The sequence below is a fragment of the Chelonoidis abingdonii genome, chromosome 1, assembly GCF_003597395.2.
Source record: "Chelonoidis abingdonii isolate Lonesome George chromosome 1, CheloAbing_2.0, whole genome shotgun sequence".
Classification (NCBI taxonomy): Eukaryota; Metazoa; Chordata; order Testudines; family Testudinidae; genus Chelonoidis; species Chelonoidis abingdonii.
Genome location: NC_133769.1, coordinates 6,710,606 through 6,730,884, shown reverse-complemented (window position 1 = coordinate 6,730,884; position 20,279 = coordinate 6,710,606). Strand labels below are relative to the sequence as shown.

Here is a 20,279-nt window from a genome sequence, read left to right as displayed (position 1 = left end):
TCAAAATTTAAAGCAGTAGGGCCCAATGCAATTGTTAACACTTAAATTCTTCAACATCCACAAAGAAAACTGTCACCAGCCATCACGTTCCACAACTAGTCGACACTGTTTACAAAGATACAGTGTAAACAAAACAAGAAAAGCCACCACTGAGCTGGATCCCTAACACAACTCCTGTTCCCTTCTCAGAAACTGTCAAGGTGAACAGCTTCCCAGTTCCAACAGAATGGAATCAAGTTACCTTTATCTGCAGCATCACCAACAATGATCTTTCCACCTCTCTTGCTTGTTTTCTCTACTGACAGTGCTGTGCTTAGCCCTTGTTCGTGCTTCCCCAGCCCTTGGCCCTCTCTGAAACCATACTTCTGCATGATTTTATGAGCTACGGTGCCTCTGTTGAGAGAAAAAGGACTGGTTGTCAACCACTCATTTCATTTCTTAAGCAGCACTGTCAACACATTTCATCTTAGTGCTCAAGGAACTCAGCATAGGCCCTCATGATAAGCAAGTTCCAGATACCTCCCTGCAATACCAACTGTTGTGTGCAGATGGTATCTACAGCTACTCTGCCAAGGAGCTTACAACTCATGTCTTAGTTTAGTGTTGCCATAACATTTAAGAGAACACAGAAAATAGTCTAACTCCTAAAATCTTATTACATGTAGATCGACTATAAGAGCTTATATAGGAGCTTATAACACCTACAAATTTACAGCACTTTACAAAGCTGACTAACTATTATCATCCCCGTATTACAGACAGAGACACAGACACTTCAGTCACTGAATAAAGCTGGCTGCATTTGTTAGGTATAGCATGATTTTCATTAGCAACGAACTTCAGTGTCACAGATTCCACAGGACCACAAGAACTGCCAGAATGGATCAGACTCAAGGTCCTGTTACTCCAGTATCTTGTCTCTGACAGTGCCCAGCATGAGAAGCTTCAGAGTAAAACATAAGAACTCTGCAGTAGCAGATGTGGGGCAATCTGTCCCCCATATTAGGTCACAGATAGGCTTAGGTCCTGAAGCTCCATATCCCTTTCACAAAACTATTATCATTATGACAACTCAGGATATTCTCAATACCCATTAATGTCCAACCCCTTTCTGAATCTTGTTTTTTGTCTTAATGACATCCTGTGGCAATGAGTTCCACTGTTTAATTATATGTTGTATGAAAATGTATTTCCTTGTGTTCAGTCTTGATTTTTCCACCTTTTAATTTTCCATGAAAGAAATTGTGAGTCAACAGTTCACTACACAACCAAACAAGTATGGGCCTTTTCAAAACACAACTTGTGTTATGTCTTTAAAACATTTCATTTGCAGATCATGAATGGATGGGTCAAGATGTGACAGGCCTTACAAGACTACAGAAGTTTATACTACACCACAATATAAAGATCCTACTCTCTGAAAAGATTTTTTTTTTTTTTTACTTGATAGGAATGAAAGATTATAAAGAGAAATAAAAGATCAGTGACCACTTAGCTATTTCTCAAATACACAATACAGTCAAATACAAATATAGTACATTAAAAGTACTTGATAGCTCTGGATCACTGATTCAAGGTAAGGTCTCCAGACAATCCTAACCAGATAAGATAACTAGGTCTGACTCAATAGATTGGGGGAATCCTTTTTCAGATGGTATGAAAAAACCTTATTAGAAAAACTGCATGAGAAACAAAGTATATACATATAGAAAAAGTGTTTGTTTTTGCTGATATAGACTAACACTCTGAAATCTATAAAATACTTGTACACTTTCTTGGCTGTGAGTCTTGTAAGGGCCAGTACTGTAATTATCCTGCATAGAGTTTAATATAACCATAGTAATCACAAATAAATAATGTTTTCACCCCTCACCTTTCAACTGAGGTCTCCAAGCACTCCAAGCACTTTATAAACATTAATTAAACCTCGCTATTTCCCATAGGTGGAATTATAAGCATTTTTACAGGAGAGTTAATGGAAGTATAGAGTGGATAAGGGGGTGGCATCAATAGCTTCCACTAACTTCAAACAGAATTGAGATGCTCAATGCCTCTGAAAACAAATCAGTGATTTGCTCAAGGTTACACACAACACGCCTCTGACAAAAGCAGGAAAAAGGACTTGGGGTCTTGAACTAGCCACACATACTTACAAACTGGAGACACCAGCTTGGCAAGGGCAAACCATAAACCTTTATATGGAAGAGGGTTCCAGAACTCACTAAAAACTGGCCATTCCTCCTCAAACTCTTTGGCCCAATTCACACAAAACCATTGTGGACTCCACTTCCTGCTAGGTGGACATGTATGCATTCAGATTAAGTTGTTACAGTGAAGAATATACATGCAAGGACTGTGTGGTGTTCTCCATACCGACACAACATTTTTAACTTTCATCCTCTCCTCCCGCAAGGCACTTGTCAATGATATTTACCCCATGTTAGCAAGGAAAGAATTACTAGGCCCGGTTGGGGACCGTGGTCTTTCTGGTTCATCATATACTGGGGGAGGAATAGCTGCTTTGGCAGATGGTGCACGAGGTCTTGACTCCTCTTCAAATGGAAGAGATGGTACAGCTGGAAGAAACACGAGACATTTACTGGTTGGTCAAAATATATTTGAAGAACTATATCGGTCATCACCTCCCACCATTTTCAAATCTCATCTAAGAGCATCATGGGCCTCTCTCTCATTTACACTGAGGCCTCTTAACAGGTAAATTACATTTACGCTACCTTTAAGGTCATTTATACTGCCAGAGTAAGGCAACGCGGTCTTAGTGTAAATGAGAATCAGGCCCTTTGATTTCCTTGCTCATACAACTTACTATGTCTCCTTTCCACTATGAATTCTCTCTGTAACCAGGTTTAACCTCTGATATATTTATATGTCATCTTACACTGATTTTTTGTTTCTACAGGTAATAAGGGCTCTATCATCTCTACTTAGCTGCCCTGTGTTAATTTGTTTCAATTCTCCGTTGCATCTTAAGGCCATTTGTCTCCTCAACAGTAAATTCTCTGGAAAGAGGGAACCCAAACTTAAATGTTCTTTAATCACGAACTGAATTATGGAAAGACTGGGTTATGCACAATTTGGTAACAAGAGGCTTAAAAGGAGTGCTCTGTACTCTTATGCACAGGAAGAATGACTCCTTAAGACAGAACTGATGCAGCTTTAAAACTGTGTGTTGAAAGGCTCCTTTTCTGTTGATAGCTTTGGAATAACAGATTCCCAAGTGAGATGAGCAGATCAGTCTTACAAGTCAAGCCAAACTGTGGCGGTGCTAAGAAAAGTGGCAGACAAGTGTGAATTTGAGAGTTTGTTTGCATATTTAATACTACGATTTTATTTCAGAGTGATTACATCTGTTAATTACTAATTGTACCCAAACAAGTTTGGGGAAATCAGAGAAGCTGAGACAGAAGAGACTTCACTCAGGTAATCCAGTCCATCTGCTGTCCAAATGCAAGACCATTTCCTGTAGTAATTTTTTTTTTTTTTTTAGGGTTTGTCCAGTCTAGATACAAGTGTCTCAGGAAATAAGGCTTACATTGATTCCCTTATGAGATCATTTCACACTTTAAGAGATCATACCCTTAGGTTATTTTTTCTGAGTTCCAGCCTATATTTAACTTTCCTGAACTGCATCCATTTGCTCTTAACTATACTCCTCTAAACAATTATTTTGTCTTCGATGTTTATAACCTTAAAATATTTGCTGATAGTTATGTCCCCACTTAGTCTTAAGGCTTGTCTACACTACCATGTGGGGTCGACCTAAGATACGGAACTTCAACATTAAATAGCGTAGCTGAAGTCGATGTACTTAGATCTACATAGTGTCTTCACTGCAGTAAGTTGACAGCTGATGATCTCCCGTTGACTCCACCTGTGCTTTTTGTTCTGGTGGAGTACTTGCATCAACAGGTGCGTGCTCAGCAGTTGATTTATCACGTCTATACTAGATGTGATAAATCGACCTCTGCTGGATCAATCACTGAAGCCCTCCATTTAGTCAACCTTTACATCTCAATCCTCCACCACCACCTTATTCTGATAAATCATTTCAGGACTCCCAAGGGAAAGAGTTCTTTATGTATAAAATACTCACAAATAAACACATTTATACTTCTACATGCACAATGAGATGTTAATGCATTTAAATTAAAAGCTAAAACTATAAAACAAATGTCAAAAAAGTTTGAGAGTGTTTTTTATTTCATTTAAATAAGTTTTTCTTTTAAAAAATAAACCTGTTTGAAATGAAATCTGAATTTAATACAAAATATGGTAAGACCAAAACTTATCAGAATCTCTTAAAACATTTAAATAAAAAATGAATATGCTGAATCGATAAGCTTCTATAAAAAAATCTGAGTTAAAAGCTGCTGCCAATAACAAGAAAATGTTTTTCCCTTGATTTTAACCTGTAAGGTCAAGCTTTATACATATGGCACAAAAGGTCATGGACACCTCTACCCCTATATAATGTGGTCTGATATAATGCGAATTTGGATATAAGGCAGTAAAGCAGTGCTCCGGGGGACGGGAGTGCTTTATCTCGTTATATCCAAGTTTGTGTTACCGCAAGTGGTTCCTCTGTACTCACCCGTTACTTGCTGTGGCCCTCTCCAGGGCCTCCCCGCCCCAGCTCACCTCCACTCCGCCTCCTCCCACGAGCGTGTCGTAGCTCCACTTCTCCTCCCTCCCAGGCTTGCTGCGCCAATCAGCTGTTTGGTGCAGCAAGCCTGGGAGGGAGGAGAAGCGGAGCTGAGGTGCACTCGTGGTAGGAGGCGGAGCAGAGGTGAGCTGGGGAAGGGGGGGTCGCAGCAAGTAAGGGGGGGCACAGTGGAACCGCTCCTCGCCCTATCTCACCTCCACTCCGCCTCCTCCCACGAGCAGGCCACTTAGCTCTGCTTTTCCTCCCTCCCAGGCTTGCCGTGCCAAACAGCTGATTGGTGCAGCAAGCCTTGGAGGGAGGGGGGAGAAGCGGAGCTGCACCGCGCTCATGGGAGGATGTGGAACAGAGGTGAGCTGGGGCGGGGGGGCCCTGGGGAGGGCCACAGCAAGTAACAGGGGGCGCAGAGGAACCACTCCCTGCTCCAGCTCATCTCTGCCTCCTCCCTGACCGTGCTGCTGCCGCTCCGCTTCCCCCACCCTGCCCCCATCTCCAGGCTTGCCAGGCCCAACAGCTGATTGGCGCAGCAAGACTGGAAGGGAGGGAGGGAGGGAGGGAGAAGCGGAGCTGCGGTGGCGCGCTCAGGGAGGAAGCGGAGATGAGCTGGAGTGGTTCCTCTGCGCCCCCCGTTACTTGCTGCGGCCCTACCCAGGGCCCCCGTGCCCCATCTCACCTCTGTTCCACCTCCTCCCATGAGCGTGCTGCAGCTCCACGTCTCCCCCCTCCCTCCCAGGCTTGCTGCGCCAGGGAGGAGGCAGAGGTGAGCTGGGACGGGGACCAGTTTCTCTCCCTACCCCAATATAACGCAGTCTCACCTATAACACGGTGAGATTTTTTGGCTCCTGAGAACCACGTTATATCGGGGTAGAGGTGTACCATATTTAAGACTTATATTGTTTAATAAAAGTAAATTTTATATACTATTTTGTGTGTTTAATTAAATTCTAGTTACCATCCTAATGCAGCTTGATGTAAATCATGAGCAAAGAGTTAATTATCTAGTAAAGAAATGTATCATTCACTATTTTCTAACACAATAAAAATACACAATTAATAAGAATCAGAAAATATTAAGCTATATAATTGCTTAAATAAAGGTATATACTGTATATACTCGTTCATTAGCAGGCATGGACCCCCTCAGCTTCCTGTGGCCCCGGTTTGCCATTCCCAGCCATCAACAGGGAGCTGAGGGGCTCCATGCCTGCAGACGCTCCAGGTAAACAAAACGACAATGGATTAGATATTCAATTCAGTGATTCCATAGAGTTTAAAATCATTAAATTTTGGTGTAGACCCTTTTATAAGCCGACTCCCGCTCTCTGATGCGTCACTTTTTTACCAAAAATATTCGGCTTATGAACGAGTATATATGGTAGTTATAACGCATCTTCCCAGGTAGTAAAAAGTAATGCAAAGGCTCTATTTAATTGTAAAGCAACATGCTTTAATGGTTATATCAGCCAATAAAAATCCACCTTTCTTTAGAAAATAATTGAAATAAAAAGGGAAAAGTTGATTTAAATTTATGATTTAAACTGAGGCCTAGTGATTAAAATCGCCTTGATTTAAATGTCTTGATACACACATCACAATCTTTTCTTTAAAACTGATCTCACTGAGAAACTGAGAAACACCCAGCCCTCACCTCTCAAGGGATAAACTCCCATTCCTACACACAGATCCTTGAAACAGAACATTTACAAGAGTACCCAGGGGTGTGGGAAGGGTGGAGAAATCCTCCCTGCCCACCAATATGGAGCGAAACAGCTCTGCAGCTGCATGGCTGGTCTACTGCTGCACTTCCGCCTTTATCTAGCATGTGAATGGCTGACACAATCCATGCCATCACGGATCAGCCAGTTATACCACTCCTCACAGACGAAACCTCTGTGAACTGTAGCTCTGAAGCACGCAGGTGGTGCAAATCCCCTGCTCAAGTTCCTAGCATCCTGTCCCCCTACCCTCTGCAGCAGTTCCACTGTAGCCAGGGACTGCCATGCCTGTGCAGGATCTGTCCCTCGCTGCGCAGAAAGTTGAAGTAGGGACTTAAACTGTTTTGCCAGGCTTAGAGACTGTAAAGGTCAAACCACTGATTTTGGTATACGTACGCTCTTTGTCCTTCTCAACAAGAGATGTCGGTGGTGCAATGGCAGCACCTCCCATGCCTGTGAATGAAATTATAAATCACATGATTGAAATGTAAGACATTCATGCAGATGAAGTGTTTTGTCATTTAGATAACAAAACTCTTCTGGACACATTAATGCAAGGTGCCTATCAAAGCGCAAACATACATCCCCAGGACTCCTGCGAGAAATCACAGTGCCCGTTGAAGGCCTTTGCAACCACATTTTTATATATCTTGCTGCCAATAACAAGCATTGAGGAGGTGGAAAAAATATCTGACTCTGGAAATCTTAGTGATGATAGTTAATAAACTGTTGCAAACTTAAGATTTCTAATATATCAAAAGGTACCATATCGTGCCAAGCTGATGTGCTACGGGGATGTGAACAATACAAATTATGCAATACAATTACCTTAAAACCAATACCTGTGATTTTGGAAGACTGTAGCAGTAAAGACCGCATTAAAATGGAGCTTCAACTCAAAGACTGTTTGCTCATCAAGCCACCTAAAAAATTATATCGTACTCAAGGACAATTACATTAACACAAGGGTGCGAAACAGAGGGCCTTTTCCAGTCCAGGAAGTGTGAATGACGAAGTAGTTCTGAACATACATTACAGAACATACCTGCCCCTGGAAATTTCCACTACATTCATCTATCGAAGTGGGTATTCACCCACGAAAGCTCATGATTCAAAACGTCTGTTAGTCTATAAGGTGCCACAGGACTCTCTGCTATTTTATTAAACATAACCCTGTATCAAAAATGAAGGTCTAAAGAAGTGGGTCTGTATTACTAACAGTGAATCCGCTACTGAAATTCAAAGCAGATTTTTAGTTTCTCTGAACTGAGACAGAGATCCATCCACACAGAGCCACATTTTATTATTTGGCTCCAAGGGCTTTCAAATAAGGAGAGGTGCAGTGATTGCACACATTAACAGCAGTCAAAACTCAATCTTTTAAAATCAAACCACAAGAATGAGCTCATGCATCTCTGTTCACTGGAGCCTACATCATCCAGAAATCTCTAATGCATGTATCTAAAAACTGTTAAAAAGGAATTTCACAGGCAAAAAAGAAGTCTCTTTTACCCCTAAAAAAGAATGTGGTTTTGTACTCTACAACAGCTATTCCATAATAAAGTGACAAATGTATTATAGGAGGCTAATGAACACTAGATTCTTGAGTTGAGAAGGGAGGAATAGTTTACAGCAAAACAGAAAGAACCTGACTGCAAAGTATCTGAGTTAGACAATTCTTCTCTTACTTCTTTTCCTCCTCTCTCTCTCATAATCTTCATCTTCATCAGAATCTGGATCTGGTCTTCTTGAAAACCCACTGGCTTCATGACGGTCTTTACGTCTCCTAATAATGAATATGAATTTTGGTAAGAAACTATCAAGTGAAAAAAGAACTAATGTTCCAGAGAAATGCTTGCAATGTGAATTACATTACTAGCTCCTAATCTGCATTTCATATGATCCTTTATAGAATAAATCATTTTTTGAACACTTGATGGGGTCCAATCCTCCAACAGAGATTCACACTTACTTTCACACTGAAATCAAGTCATTGGGAATGCACAGAAATGAAGATCCGCACAGGTGGATCTGTTTGCAGACCAAACCCCAAATTTAGATGGTTGCAATGGAAGAAATGCAGGATGTAATTACTAGGAAGGTAACAGAAGACCCCAGCTGATTGTCTTGCTTTGAACAGTATACCTATAGCATTACTGGTTTTCTGCTACAAAGATTGAGAACATCACCGTGGTTCAATCAGCCAAAACATTCACCATACACGAATCTCAAATTGGTGAAAACATATCAGTAAAATAAAAATATTTGTTTTGATCTTAGGGCCATGTTTTAAGTCATGTAATATCTGCATGTACTTTAATACAATCTTAAATGAAGATCATGACAGCCCTGATTGTGTTCTTTTAAGAAAGAAAAAAGTAGGTACTTGTAAGACATTTACAAATATTACACAACAGTCTCAAACACAAAGGGAAAAAGAGTCCCATCCCGAGCACTAGCCATGAAACTTGTACTAACAGAGGTTAGTTAAGAAGAGGTCCCACAGTTAGGTACCAAGGCACCTGACAAACAATACTCTCAAGAGACTCATTATGTTAAAAAGCAAATATCCCCAAATATATTTTCTAGAGACTGCACCATACAAATATTTGTGTTGCCCCAACAATACACAGTACAGATTTGGTTACTGAAACACATTAAACACATTATAGAGTAATCTCGTGTGCAAATCTCATGACATAAAATCATTTTTTGAAGATGGTTTGTTTCCTGAGGTTGTAGAGCAGTGGTGAGCAACCTGCAGCCCGTCAGCTGCATGCGGCCCACCAGTGGATTACCCTGATGGGCCACGTGCAGCCCACGAGACAGTGTTTATATTGACTATCCGCAGGCTTGGCCGCCCGCAGTTCCCAGTGGCCACGGTTCACCGTTCCTGTTCAATGGGAGCTGCAGGAAGCGGGGGCCAGAACAACTCCCACAGCTCCCATTGGCCGGGAACAGCAAACTGCAGCCACTGGGAGCTGCAGGCAGCTGTGCCTGTAGGCAGTCAATGTAAACACTGTCTCATGGCCCGCCAGCAGATTACCCTGGCAGGCGCATGGGCACACATGGTACAGGCTGCCCACCACTGTTGTAGAGCCATCAAAATTCATTATTTATTTTTTTCCTCTCTTTTGTTGGGTTTACAGAAAAATAAAAAGAAGCCCTGGCAATCAATGGTGAAGCTGTAAGTAAGGGTACATCTAACTCTGCAGCTGGAGGTGTAATTTCCAGTTTGGGTAGATGCACATATGCTAGCTTTCATCAGGATAGTATCTAAAAATAGCAGTATTGCCATAGCAGCATAGGCCGAGGCAGTCACCCATCCTGAGTACAAACCTGCCCAAGACCCTCAGTACTTACTCCGATAGCTAACCTGTCCAGCCACACCTGCTTTTAGCATGCTAGCTAGCTCGCTCACAACTAGTGTGTGCGCATCTAACCAAGCCAGAAGCCACCCCTCCAACCTGAGTCTGGTTACCTTACGGTTAATTCAGATTTCAGTGACCCTTTGTGCCAATTGAGGAACAGCATGAAAGGGCCTCGGAGAGAGTCCCAGGTAGTCCTCTTTCACTGGAAGGGTGGTGATCACGACTAAAAGAAGTGGAAGCAGTCTACCTGACCAGGTGTAGCGAATTAGCAGAAGTAGGACCTAGGTTATCCCTCTTGCAACGTCATTGACTACAGAGGACACACATCATGGAGGAATTTGGCCCATTAATCCTACTAATAAAGCTGGACATGTTTTCAATATTGTATTGAAATAGCAGGAGAAACATCTGCCAGCTATCCAATAAGATTAATCAGCTACTAATTTAAAATACACTATCATACAGGAACCAAAGAGCTGCAGAGTAAAGGCTTATTTTAATGACACCAATGCTTTTACCTGGATTGAGGAATATTTTCTCTCATGATTCGAGAAGCCATAAATAACAATATGCAATTAACTTCTTTTAACTGAATGCTGAACAAAAACGTGTCCCATTGCAGAAACCCAAACGAAAGTCTTACTTTTCTCTTTCTTCAATCTCTTTTTGCCTCTCCAGCTCACGCTGTCTTTGTCGTTCCTCCCTCTGGCGTTTTACTACTTTCTCATAATCATTGGGAAACATCGGATCATATTCATCAGCCAAAGGAATCAGCACATCTCCTGCAGAAAACCCACTAGGTACGGGATCCTTACACAGAAAAAGCATAAATATCAATGTGATCAGCCACCTGAAAGCAGCAAATGGTATCCAGCTGTAATAAGCCAGCAGTTTTTACCACTACCAACAAAAAAGTTTAATATCTTTAGACTGCTTAGATAGAAGATGAAATCCTAATCCTATTGAAGTCAATGGGAGTTTTGACATTGACTTCAACGGGGCCCAGATTTTACCCTATGTCGCTTTCCTCTCAAATTTTTGTGTGCCTAAAACAACTGTACCACTCCTCCCTTCCACACACAAAGAGATGCCAAACAAGCATAGCTAAGGTCACATTAATACCCAATAAGTTCTCTATCCGAAACTGTATCCTGCTTGCGTAGGGCTGGGACAGATGCTTGGATGCAAGCTCACAGGTTTCATCTGTCTGCTACTATATTACGGACTGACATCCTCAACCCTTCTTATTCCACCTAGAAGGAATATCTGCTTTGCAGCAGGTAACTTTCAAAAAAGCTTCATTAAGAAAGTTTGTCTTGACCCATTACCAAGCACGTAATAGTTTTTCTTACTTAATGGTCAAACATTAGATTTCTTCTTTTAAAAGACCACTTCCAAGCATGGTAGCGTCACAAATTTTTTTTTTTTTTTAACCTCCCTCCCTCCCTCCCTCCCAGGGTTGCTTGCAAAGTACCCTGAGCTCCTCAGAAGAAAGGTGCTATGTAAACACATACTTTTTAGTTCAATTAAAAACACTAAGGGCTCGTCTACAAGGTGAGGTAATGCGCTCTATCGGGCTATGATTTCTAAAGTGCACTGATAAGTTGCACATTAATTGGCCTCTGTATACTCTCCTGGTGCACGCTAAAGGTTCCTTACTGTGGTTTAACATTATACTGTTTCAAATAGTACTATGTTAAAGCGCACCAACAGGGTTTACATGGACCAGTTGATGTGCAACATATCAGTCAACTTTAGAAATCATATCCCTGCAGAGCACATAACTCTTCCCACTCTCCAGTGTAGACAAGCGCTCAGTGATCTATAGATTTCAGATTATAGCACTGGGAGAAGTTTGCATACATTTGGAATTTTCATGAGTGAGAATAAGTCTGAACAGGAGAGAGGCTAAAAGCAAGGAGAACAACTTAGACCAGTAAGACAATTAAATGAATAAATAAAATGCAGACTACTGCAGAAAGCAGAGACAGAAAATGAGAATTCAGAATCAGACGTAATCTGCCGTGTTTTCAAGCTGATCTAGCCTTACCTTTAAGCCAGCAGCTACATGAGGTGGTGTGTCTACAATCTGTCTGTCATCAGAAGAGCTCCCTCGCTTCAGGTCAATCACTGGAGCAAGGACTGTTGTTTGTTTTGTCCTCTGACTCTGAAACCATCAAAATACAAAAAAAGCAGAAGACAGTAAGTTCATTTTTTTTAAAAAGGGGGTACTTACTTCATATTCCTAAACTAGATGTTTCCTGATTTCAAGAAAGCTTAAAAATGGATGAATACTGTCTCAGGCCTCAATCCTACCTCTCTGCCCCATGCAAAACTCACCATACCACTTGCATTTTCAATTTACCAACCTATAGTTCTTCCTCAGCATTTCTAACAGTGTTTGATGTTGTGACTGTTTATTTCATGTTATTTTTGCACCAGCACCAAGGGTAACAATACAGCTCTATGGCTAGAGTTTACTGACTGCTGCTGTAAAGCTTATACAGGAACAAAGATCCTACATAAACCATGACTATGCTTAAAGGGCTTGATCCTACCCTGCTCAAGTCAATGGGAGTTTTGCCATTAACTTCAATGGGAGCAGGATCAGACCAGAAGTGTCTTTGGTTTTCTAAGTCAAGAACTGAAAATATACCATTAAAATTGAGAGGATCTCCTTAGCGGAGAGTTTTGTTTGAATAAGAGCAGCAGAATAGATTTTTTCTTACTCTAAAGTCCTATTGCTTTTCACATTTCACCATGAGGAAAATAAAACTTTTTAAAAACAGGATTAATACATTTTATATATATAGCTGGAAGGGTATCCAAGGGAAGACAGACTGAGATTGGTACATCGTGTCTCAGAACCACACAGAAGGGGGTGCTTTAAAAGAACACAAGTATCAGTTGTAGCCTTATTTCAGGTTTCATTTGTACAGAGTTCATTGTAAATTAAGGACCAAATTCTGCTCTCAAATACAGCAGCATAAATCTGGAATAATTGCACTGATTTCCACAAGGGTAACTGAAAACAGGAATTAGCCCCAAGAAAGGATTTAACTATTTAAAAGTTTAACTATAATTTTCATTCTTCTAATTGATCTTTGCACCAGATACTATGGAGACTTTGACAGCAGCAGCCTGTGACTGAAGCACAAGAAAAATACATTCACTCATCATTAGCAAAAGAAGTAGGACAATGATGATGTCATGTTGCAATATATTAAGAGAGAAGATAGTTCGGTACAAACTTGCTTCTTAGTTTTCCCTGAAGGAATTAGTTTATACCTTCTCTGCCTTCCTTTCAACCTTCTAAGTGGACAGGAAATATTCTCAGCAGCAATTTCTGACCTGACTGGTAATAGCGGGAATTACACCACAGCCTCTGGAGGCTTTTAAAATGGTAAGCAAGAAATGATGCAAGCTGGCCAACAGCAACAGTTACCAAATACCAAGAAGCACAAAACATCTCCAATTTCCCATCACAGACTGAAGCAGTCTTGCCTATTCACTTATTTTTAAAATACTTACGTGCCTAATTTAATGTCTTTAGCATTAAATTTGGGCTCCACATCAACACTTATGTCCATTATTTATTTAAGAAATGAGAGCAGCTCTGATAGCTATGCTGTGCATATATTGATTATGCTATACTTTACATGAAGAGTCTCAGAGAACTTATACCTCTTTGTTCTTGCTTCTAATGTGTACTCCTGGGGGAATTCCATGTCACTGCATGCGCGCAGAATTCATGGCCCCCGCAGATTTCTTTGCTTCCCCGCAGAAAAATGACTTCTGACAGAGAAACAAAGGGAAGCCACAAGAGCAGTTATGCACTCGCTCCCCAGTAGTGCAGACAGGTCAGTTTGGGCATCCATAGCAGCAAGTAAAGATGTAAATCACAGTGGGGGGAAGGTGGGCAGATGTACGTGAAAGAGAGACAGAGAGACTGTCCCTCTCACTCGCTATTGTGGCATGCTCGGCTTGGAGAGGCAGAGCTTTGGGGTGTTTTTTCCAAGAGGCAGGTGCGGGGCAGGCTCTGTTTCCTCCAGCTGAGCAGAACATAGCAGCCTGCCTGCTTGGTGAATTGTTCCCATTGTTCTTAGTGAATTCCACCAGGAGTATAAAAATTTTAAGGATCCTTTACATTGCCATTGTGGTGTAAAGGAGTCTTATTGTAAAGGACATTAAGACCTTATAAATATTTATGGTGCTTTAGTGGTTAGAACTGGTCTAAATTTTTGGACTGAAAAAATTTCCTATCAAAATATGCTCCATGAACTATTTGCTACTGACCTTTTTGGAGATGGTCAGTAGCCAGTATAAATTGTGAGCTGGAGTCCTCAGTCCTCACTTGCTCTTCAGTTGCCTATGATGAAACACTGAGCATATGGCTGCATATATTTGTTGACTAATAACTAAAAGTAAAGGGTCAAACCTAGCTACATTATTCTTAGACAGAAGGGGTTTGGTGATTTCCTCCAATGCTCCCCACTCCCATTCTCCATCCATTGTATTGCAGTTTAAATAAATTACCAAAATACTGAGGCCAGCTTGATTATATTGCGATATTTTGACAAAAAATATGCAGAATTTTAAAATACCGTGCGCAGGATTTTTAACTTTTTGGCGCAGAACTCCCCCAAGAGTATTCTATTAGTGCCGCGCACTACCAACTGAAGGATAAAGCCTGACAATGCATCCAAAAGTCTGTACAGCTGGGGAAATGTACACTCCACAGAGTGCTCAGTACAAAGGAAATCCTACTGAGACCAGCATTTCAGAAGAAAAATTGAAAAAGACAGCATTCCCAATGGCCAGCAAGCTTAAGCCATCAGGAGCAGCAATATCTGTACCTTTGCTTGTGTGAGAGCCGCTTTCTTCACCTGCAACTGAGACTGCAGTAGTTTGAAATTTTTGGACCAGCCTTCTGTTTTTGAATCGCTGGTTTCTACTCCCAGGTCATCATAAAGTGACATCTTCCCCTTCAGTTTAAAACTAAAAGACAAAAGAAAAGTTAGGCTGAATTAAGAAATTAACTAAATATTATTTTGGACACATTTGGACTCCAAGGTGTTGGGGGAGGGGATTTATTTTTTAAGAACTATCAAAGATCATCAACAGACCTATAGTCAATTTCCTTTCCAAAACAAGGGCAAATTCTGAAGAAATAGCAAATATTAGTCCCTAATTTTTTTTCTCAGACAGTGGTACTTGTGTCCGTCTGTTTCTCTCACTCTCTCATAAAGACCATAGGGCAATGAAACAAGCTACTATTCAAAAAGCTGTGCAGTGCTTCGATAAACGTCACCCAGGTATCAAGTGATACTAGATATTTTCTAATATTATGTATGTGGTGTCAGATGCAGTGAATTCACCATCACTCAAAACTTTTAAATCAAGACTAGCTGTATTTTTAAAATGTATGCCACAGATGAAAGCGAAGCTATGGGGTTAATGCTGAAACTACTGGGGGAGTTCCCAGGGCATTATCCAGGTAACACTAGATGATCATGTCTTTAAATCTATGCATATATGTAGATTTTTAAATTTAACTCTTCTTGCTACACCTGAGAACTTTTTTTGTATCACCCTACTAAGTAAAAAGCCAATATCCTTCTACACTAATTATGTTTGCCAAAATATCACCTGATGTTTCCATAACACAAAAAGGTCCCCCAAACGCTTTTCAAATTACAGATAATAAAACTGCACAATATTAACAGCATAGGAAAAAAACACATTCTCCATGTGATGTTACACCTGAATTTGAAAAGGATTCACGCAAAAGTCATCACCGGCCTGCAGCCAATCACCCCAGCTGCATTAAGAGATCTCAGCCTACTGTCATCAGTAACACCTTCTGGTCATGGGTCTCTCACTGTTAAGGCCTTGATCCTGCAATCAGATCCACAGTGGAACCCTAATGACATAGGACCAAGGATTTTCCTGTGTGGAACCAACTGCAGGATTGAAGCCAGTGACATTTATGCCATGTGATGACTGACAGTAGGAGAAGGTCCCAACGCAGTACTGTAAAGGAAAAGAAAATAGTCCCCAAAGTCCCCAAAAAAGCCAGGGGAAAGCATGAATGCAGTCCCGCACTACCACAAATTATAAAGTCGAGTTTCCCCTATTTGGGGAAATCGCAGAGGTCAGCAGACCCGTAGTTCAATGGATGAGCCTCACCCTGAGAAAACCACCTTCATGATCATGGTATCTCCTCTGCCAGGTAAATATGTGAGCAAAAACTTTATTAACTTCACTGAACAATGATCAGGACTGACCATCATCCAACATTCTTCAGCATCATGTTAATTTTGATGCATTGTTCCTAGCAAACTGATCATTCAAATACATTGGGACTCTGAGCTATGATGGTATTGTTGTACAACTCACTGTAAGCATAATTAGCATAATTTATGTTTAACGCTGTGCTCTTAGAGGCAGTGCATGAACACTTTGATTAGATAGTAAATTGAAGATCATGTAACAAAGTTCACTGTACACAGGAAACTGATTTCACTTCGCACTGGGACGGAAATAAGATGGTCACCTGGGGTAGAGCACACTGCATAGAAACAGATGTGAATTTTCACCGGGGCTACTGTTATTGTTTGTACTGCAGTAGCCCCCCCAGAAGCCAGTATCAGGATCACTTGGTCACATGAAAGCACACAACCGGGGTGACCCCTGCCTGAGGAGTCTATAATACTTAACACCAGTTGTGAAGAGTGACAAACCCCAGTTCTGACGGGAATAGGGTGACCAGATGCCCTGATTTTATAGGGACAGTCCTGATATTTGGGGATTTTTCTTATATAGGTGCCTATTACCCCCCCACACTCTGTCCCGATTTTTTCATACTTGCTATCTGGTCACCCTAGATGGGAAGGGCCATAGGCACTAGCCCCTGAACAGAGCCGTCACCCAAATCACACACACCCCAGGCCTGCAACCAACCACCCCTGCTGCCTGGCTCTGGCCACCCCCTTGGTTCCCAGAACAGCCTGGCCCTGGGAGCTGCTGGCAGAGCAGCTTTTCAAGCCTGACAGCCCCATCCCCCTTCCAAGCCTCCTATGTAGCCCCCAAGCCGGCTGGGCCCAGTGCCCCCCAACTATAGCCCCGCCCCCCATAACCCCTCCTGATCTACCCCCAAGAACCCACGTGCTGGTCCGGCCCCATGAACCCCCTAAACTACCCCATACCCATAACCCCCGAATTATCCCCCCCCCCATGAACCTTCCCACTCTACCCGACCAGCCCCTGGGCTGGCCCAGACCCCCGAACCCCGCCACGCCTACCCTCAGCAACCCCGGGATTACCCCCGCCCCGCCATCAAGCCCGAACCCCCACCTCTACCCCCAGACAGCCTGGGCTGGCCCAGCCCCCCGAGCCCCCCAATTACCCCTCTACAACCCCGGATACCCCCCCGCCATAAGCCCCGAACCCCCGGTAGCCCCCGAGCGGGTCCTGCCCCCCAAGAGCCCAGCCCCCGCGGCCCCCCAGGATTCCCGCCGGTCGGGTTCACGCCCACCCCCCGCCCCCTGACATGGGGGCTCCCGGCGCGGCCTAACGCCCGGGCCTCGCTTAGCGCCGAGCCGCGGGCACCGCTCACCCCAGGCCGAGCGCCGCCGAGGAGGCAGGGACAGGCTGTGGCAGTGTGTCCGGGCCGCACAACTCCGCCACTGCGCAAACCCTCTACGCAGGCTGCGTAAACGCAGTACGGCAGCACACCACGGGAGCGAGGGAAGAGTTACGCAAACTCCGTAAGGGGAAAGCTGGCAGCTCTGCGAGAACCGCGCAGAAGGCGAGTACTGCGCAAACTTCGTGTCTGCGCGGCGGTGTTCCACAAATGACGTAGCACGGCCATAGAGAGCGCAGCATAAGGCACCGGCCCGCTGCTGACCCCTAGAGTCAGCAGCCTGATAGTGCATGCAGAGGGGAAAGCCACAACTGCTGCAAGACGTTGGTGTAATGAAACAGTGGTTCTCAACTAGGGGTCGGGGGGACCCCTGGGGGGCCGAGGGCAGGTTTCAGGGGGGCTGCCAAGCATAGCTGGCATTAGACTAGCTAGGGCCCAGGGCAGAGAGCTGAAACTCAGCTGCGCAGAACTGCAGCCTGGTCCCTGAGTCCCACCGCCTGGAGTTGGAGCCTGAGCAGCTCAGCTTCACAGTGCCCGTTGTGACTTGGGGCCTCAGGCAGTTGCCCTGCTTGCTACCCATTAACGCCGGCCCTGGCTTTTATATGGAGAAAGACAGTTCTTGTGGTACAGGTGGGCCATGGGGTTTTTATAGCATGGGGGAGAAGGGGGCTCAGGAAAAAAAAAAGCTTGAGAACTCCTGCAATAAAAGATATTACCTCACCCACCTTGTCTCTCTGATGTCCCTGCAAGAGAAGCCCACGTGAGAGCGAAGGGGAACAGGCTTCCCAAACCTTACACACACTAAACACAGGGATCACGTCACCCAGGCCTTGCCACCATGACCCTCGGTCCCAGGAAATCACAAAGGCAGCATTGCCAACTCTCACGACTGGCTCGCGAATCTTGGGACCCACTGTCGCAATGATGCAACAAGCTCCTGTGATCCCGCAATGATCAGGGCTGGCCCCACACAGCAGCAACAGCAGCTTTTCTCTGACTCTTCTCCCCTACCTCCTGCTGCCCTGGGGATTGTCCTCTGCCCAGGACCCACTTTGGTCACACTTCCCAGGACAGCACTGCTGGTGGTCTGGTAACAGAGAAGTCCTGGAGCAGCAGGAGGCAGGGGAGAGTCAGGGAAGTATGGTCAAGTCCCAGGGCAGCAGAAGGAAAGGAGGGGGCGGACTCAGGGAAGTGCTGCCCAGTTCCTGGCAGAGAAGTCCCAAGACAGTGAGAGGGGGGCTGCAGAAGTGCTGCTGAGTCCTGGACAGATCATGATTTTTGATCCATTGAGGTTCACAATACTGCAAACATCCTTCCTCCCCAGGCCCTGTTGGTTGTTTTGTCCTGATTTTTGTAACCACTCCATGGTGAACTGGCCACCTGAAGGAGCCAATTAGCAGCTGGGCTAACCGAGAGTTGCATAAGAGCCCTTCCACTAGGCTTCTCATGTGTGGACATCCTACCAGCTCCACTTCCAAGTTCCCAGTGCTTTGCAATCAGCTGGTTGAACCATCCCCATCCCACACACATAGCTAGTCCCACAGGACACTAGCAAAGGGTGGGGGCTGCCTGGCTGTGAAGGAGGAGTGGGCTCCCGCTTTTCACCCTCTGATGCGCACCTCCTTGAGACTGATCTAAACCACCCCCTCATTCATGCTCCATGGCAGATGCCCTGGTTTTCACTTTGCAGCTCTGGAAGGCAGGAGTAGCTTGGGGACCTCAGCAACAACACAATGATATAGGACCGTGTTTCCCTGTGCTCCTATCCAGCTCCTTCTTTCATACATTATGCAACATTCTGCACCTGCACAGTGCGAGGAGGAGGAGAAATCAAGTCCTTTGTGCATGTAAAGCCCAAGGTCATTCTCCAAAGACACATGCCTCTCTACTCAAGGACATCTCTCTTGCCAGCTGTAATAATAAGTCCCTTGTCCTCCCTGTGGGCCAGCCATTAGCGGGTGACATAACACTCATGTGCCATAGTACACAACTCTTGGACATCACAGATACACCTTGCATCATATTATCCCATTAACTGCCTGGGAGGAAGAGGATGTCTGAAAGAGATGACACAGTGTCTGCCTCCATGACTCCTCCAGCCAGTGAGGGGAAAATAGCTTCTATCTTTGAGACAGAAACAAAAACAGGGTTTTTTTAAATCACTGGAATGAATAAAAACAAAATAAATTCTGTTCCTTGTTGTTGTTTTTATTAAATAATATTTGATTGTAATACAATATCCAACAGTTCAGCTCAGGGATGCTTGAAAAATGAAATGACACACTACATGATGCAGCTTCTTCAAACTCATTGGAGAAGAATTCTCTTGGTACTGAGAGAGAGAGAAACTGAGCCCAGAATATCTTGTACAGAGACAGATTAAGGACTACTGGGGCCCTAGGCCAGAGCAAGTGGGGGCCCTGCCCCACCCCTTCCACCTGCAGCCAGAAGCCCCCATGCCCCAAACCTGCTCCCTGGCAGCACCCCGTCTTTGTAATATAGAATACACGAAACCACTCATATTTGATTGTGCTTTCACCAGGTTTATATTTCTATTAAACAGCACCTAGTTTTTCAGCCTACTTTTGAGCCCAAGCACACATAGGAACACCTTTTGCACTACAGTAATAAGAAAATAGTCACTATTTCAAACTACACCTCTACCTCGATATAACACTGTCCTTGGGAGCCAAAAAATCTTACCACGTTATAGGTGAAACCATGTTATATCAAACTCGCTTTGATCCACCAGAGTGCACAGCCCCGCCCCCCCGAGCACTGCTTTACTGCATTATATCCGAATTCGTGTTATATCGGGTCACAGAGCAGTTGCCCTGATTCACTGTACCCTAGGAATGGCTCTGCCC

At 43.7% G+C, this 20,279-nt stretch overlaps 1 protein-coding gene and 1 non-coding gene across 2 annotated transcripts in view; both read right to left on the bottom strand.

The window, feature by feature from the left end:
• The window catches only part of RBM17 (RNA binding motif protein 17), a 22,380-nt gene extending 4,856 nt beyond the window's left edge, over positions 1–17,524 (bottom strand). Inside the window, exons 1-8 of the mRNA XM_032773582.2 lie at positions 17,386–17,524; positions 14,624–14,765; positions 11,818–11,934; positions 10,411–10,577; positions 8,085–8,182; positions 6,793–6,849; positions 2,435–2,576; positions 242–393 (exon numbers count right to left, since the gene is read on the bottom strand). Coding sequence (XP_032629473.1) covers positions 242–393; positions 2,435–2,576; positions 6,793–6,849; positions 8,085–8,182; positions 10,411–10,577; positions 11,818–11,934; positions 14,624–14,746 — 856 coding nt within the window. The 5' untranslated portion in view covers positions 14,747–14,765; positions 17,386–17,524. The remainder of the gene's footprint in view (positions 1–241; positions 394–2,434; positions 2,577–6,792; positions 6,850–8,084; positions 8,183–10,410; positions 10,578–11,817; positions 11,935–14,623; positions 14,766–17,385) is intronic.
• Positions 15,844–16,007, bottom strand: LOC116820859 (U1 spliceosomal RNA). Its single transcript, XR_004372760.1, has one exon. It is a non-coding gene; the product is annotated as a U1 spliceosomal RNA (small nuclear RNA).
• Positions 17,525–20,279: the final 2,755 nt, after the last annotated feature.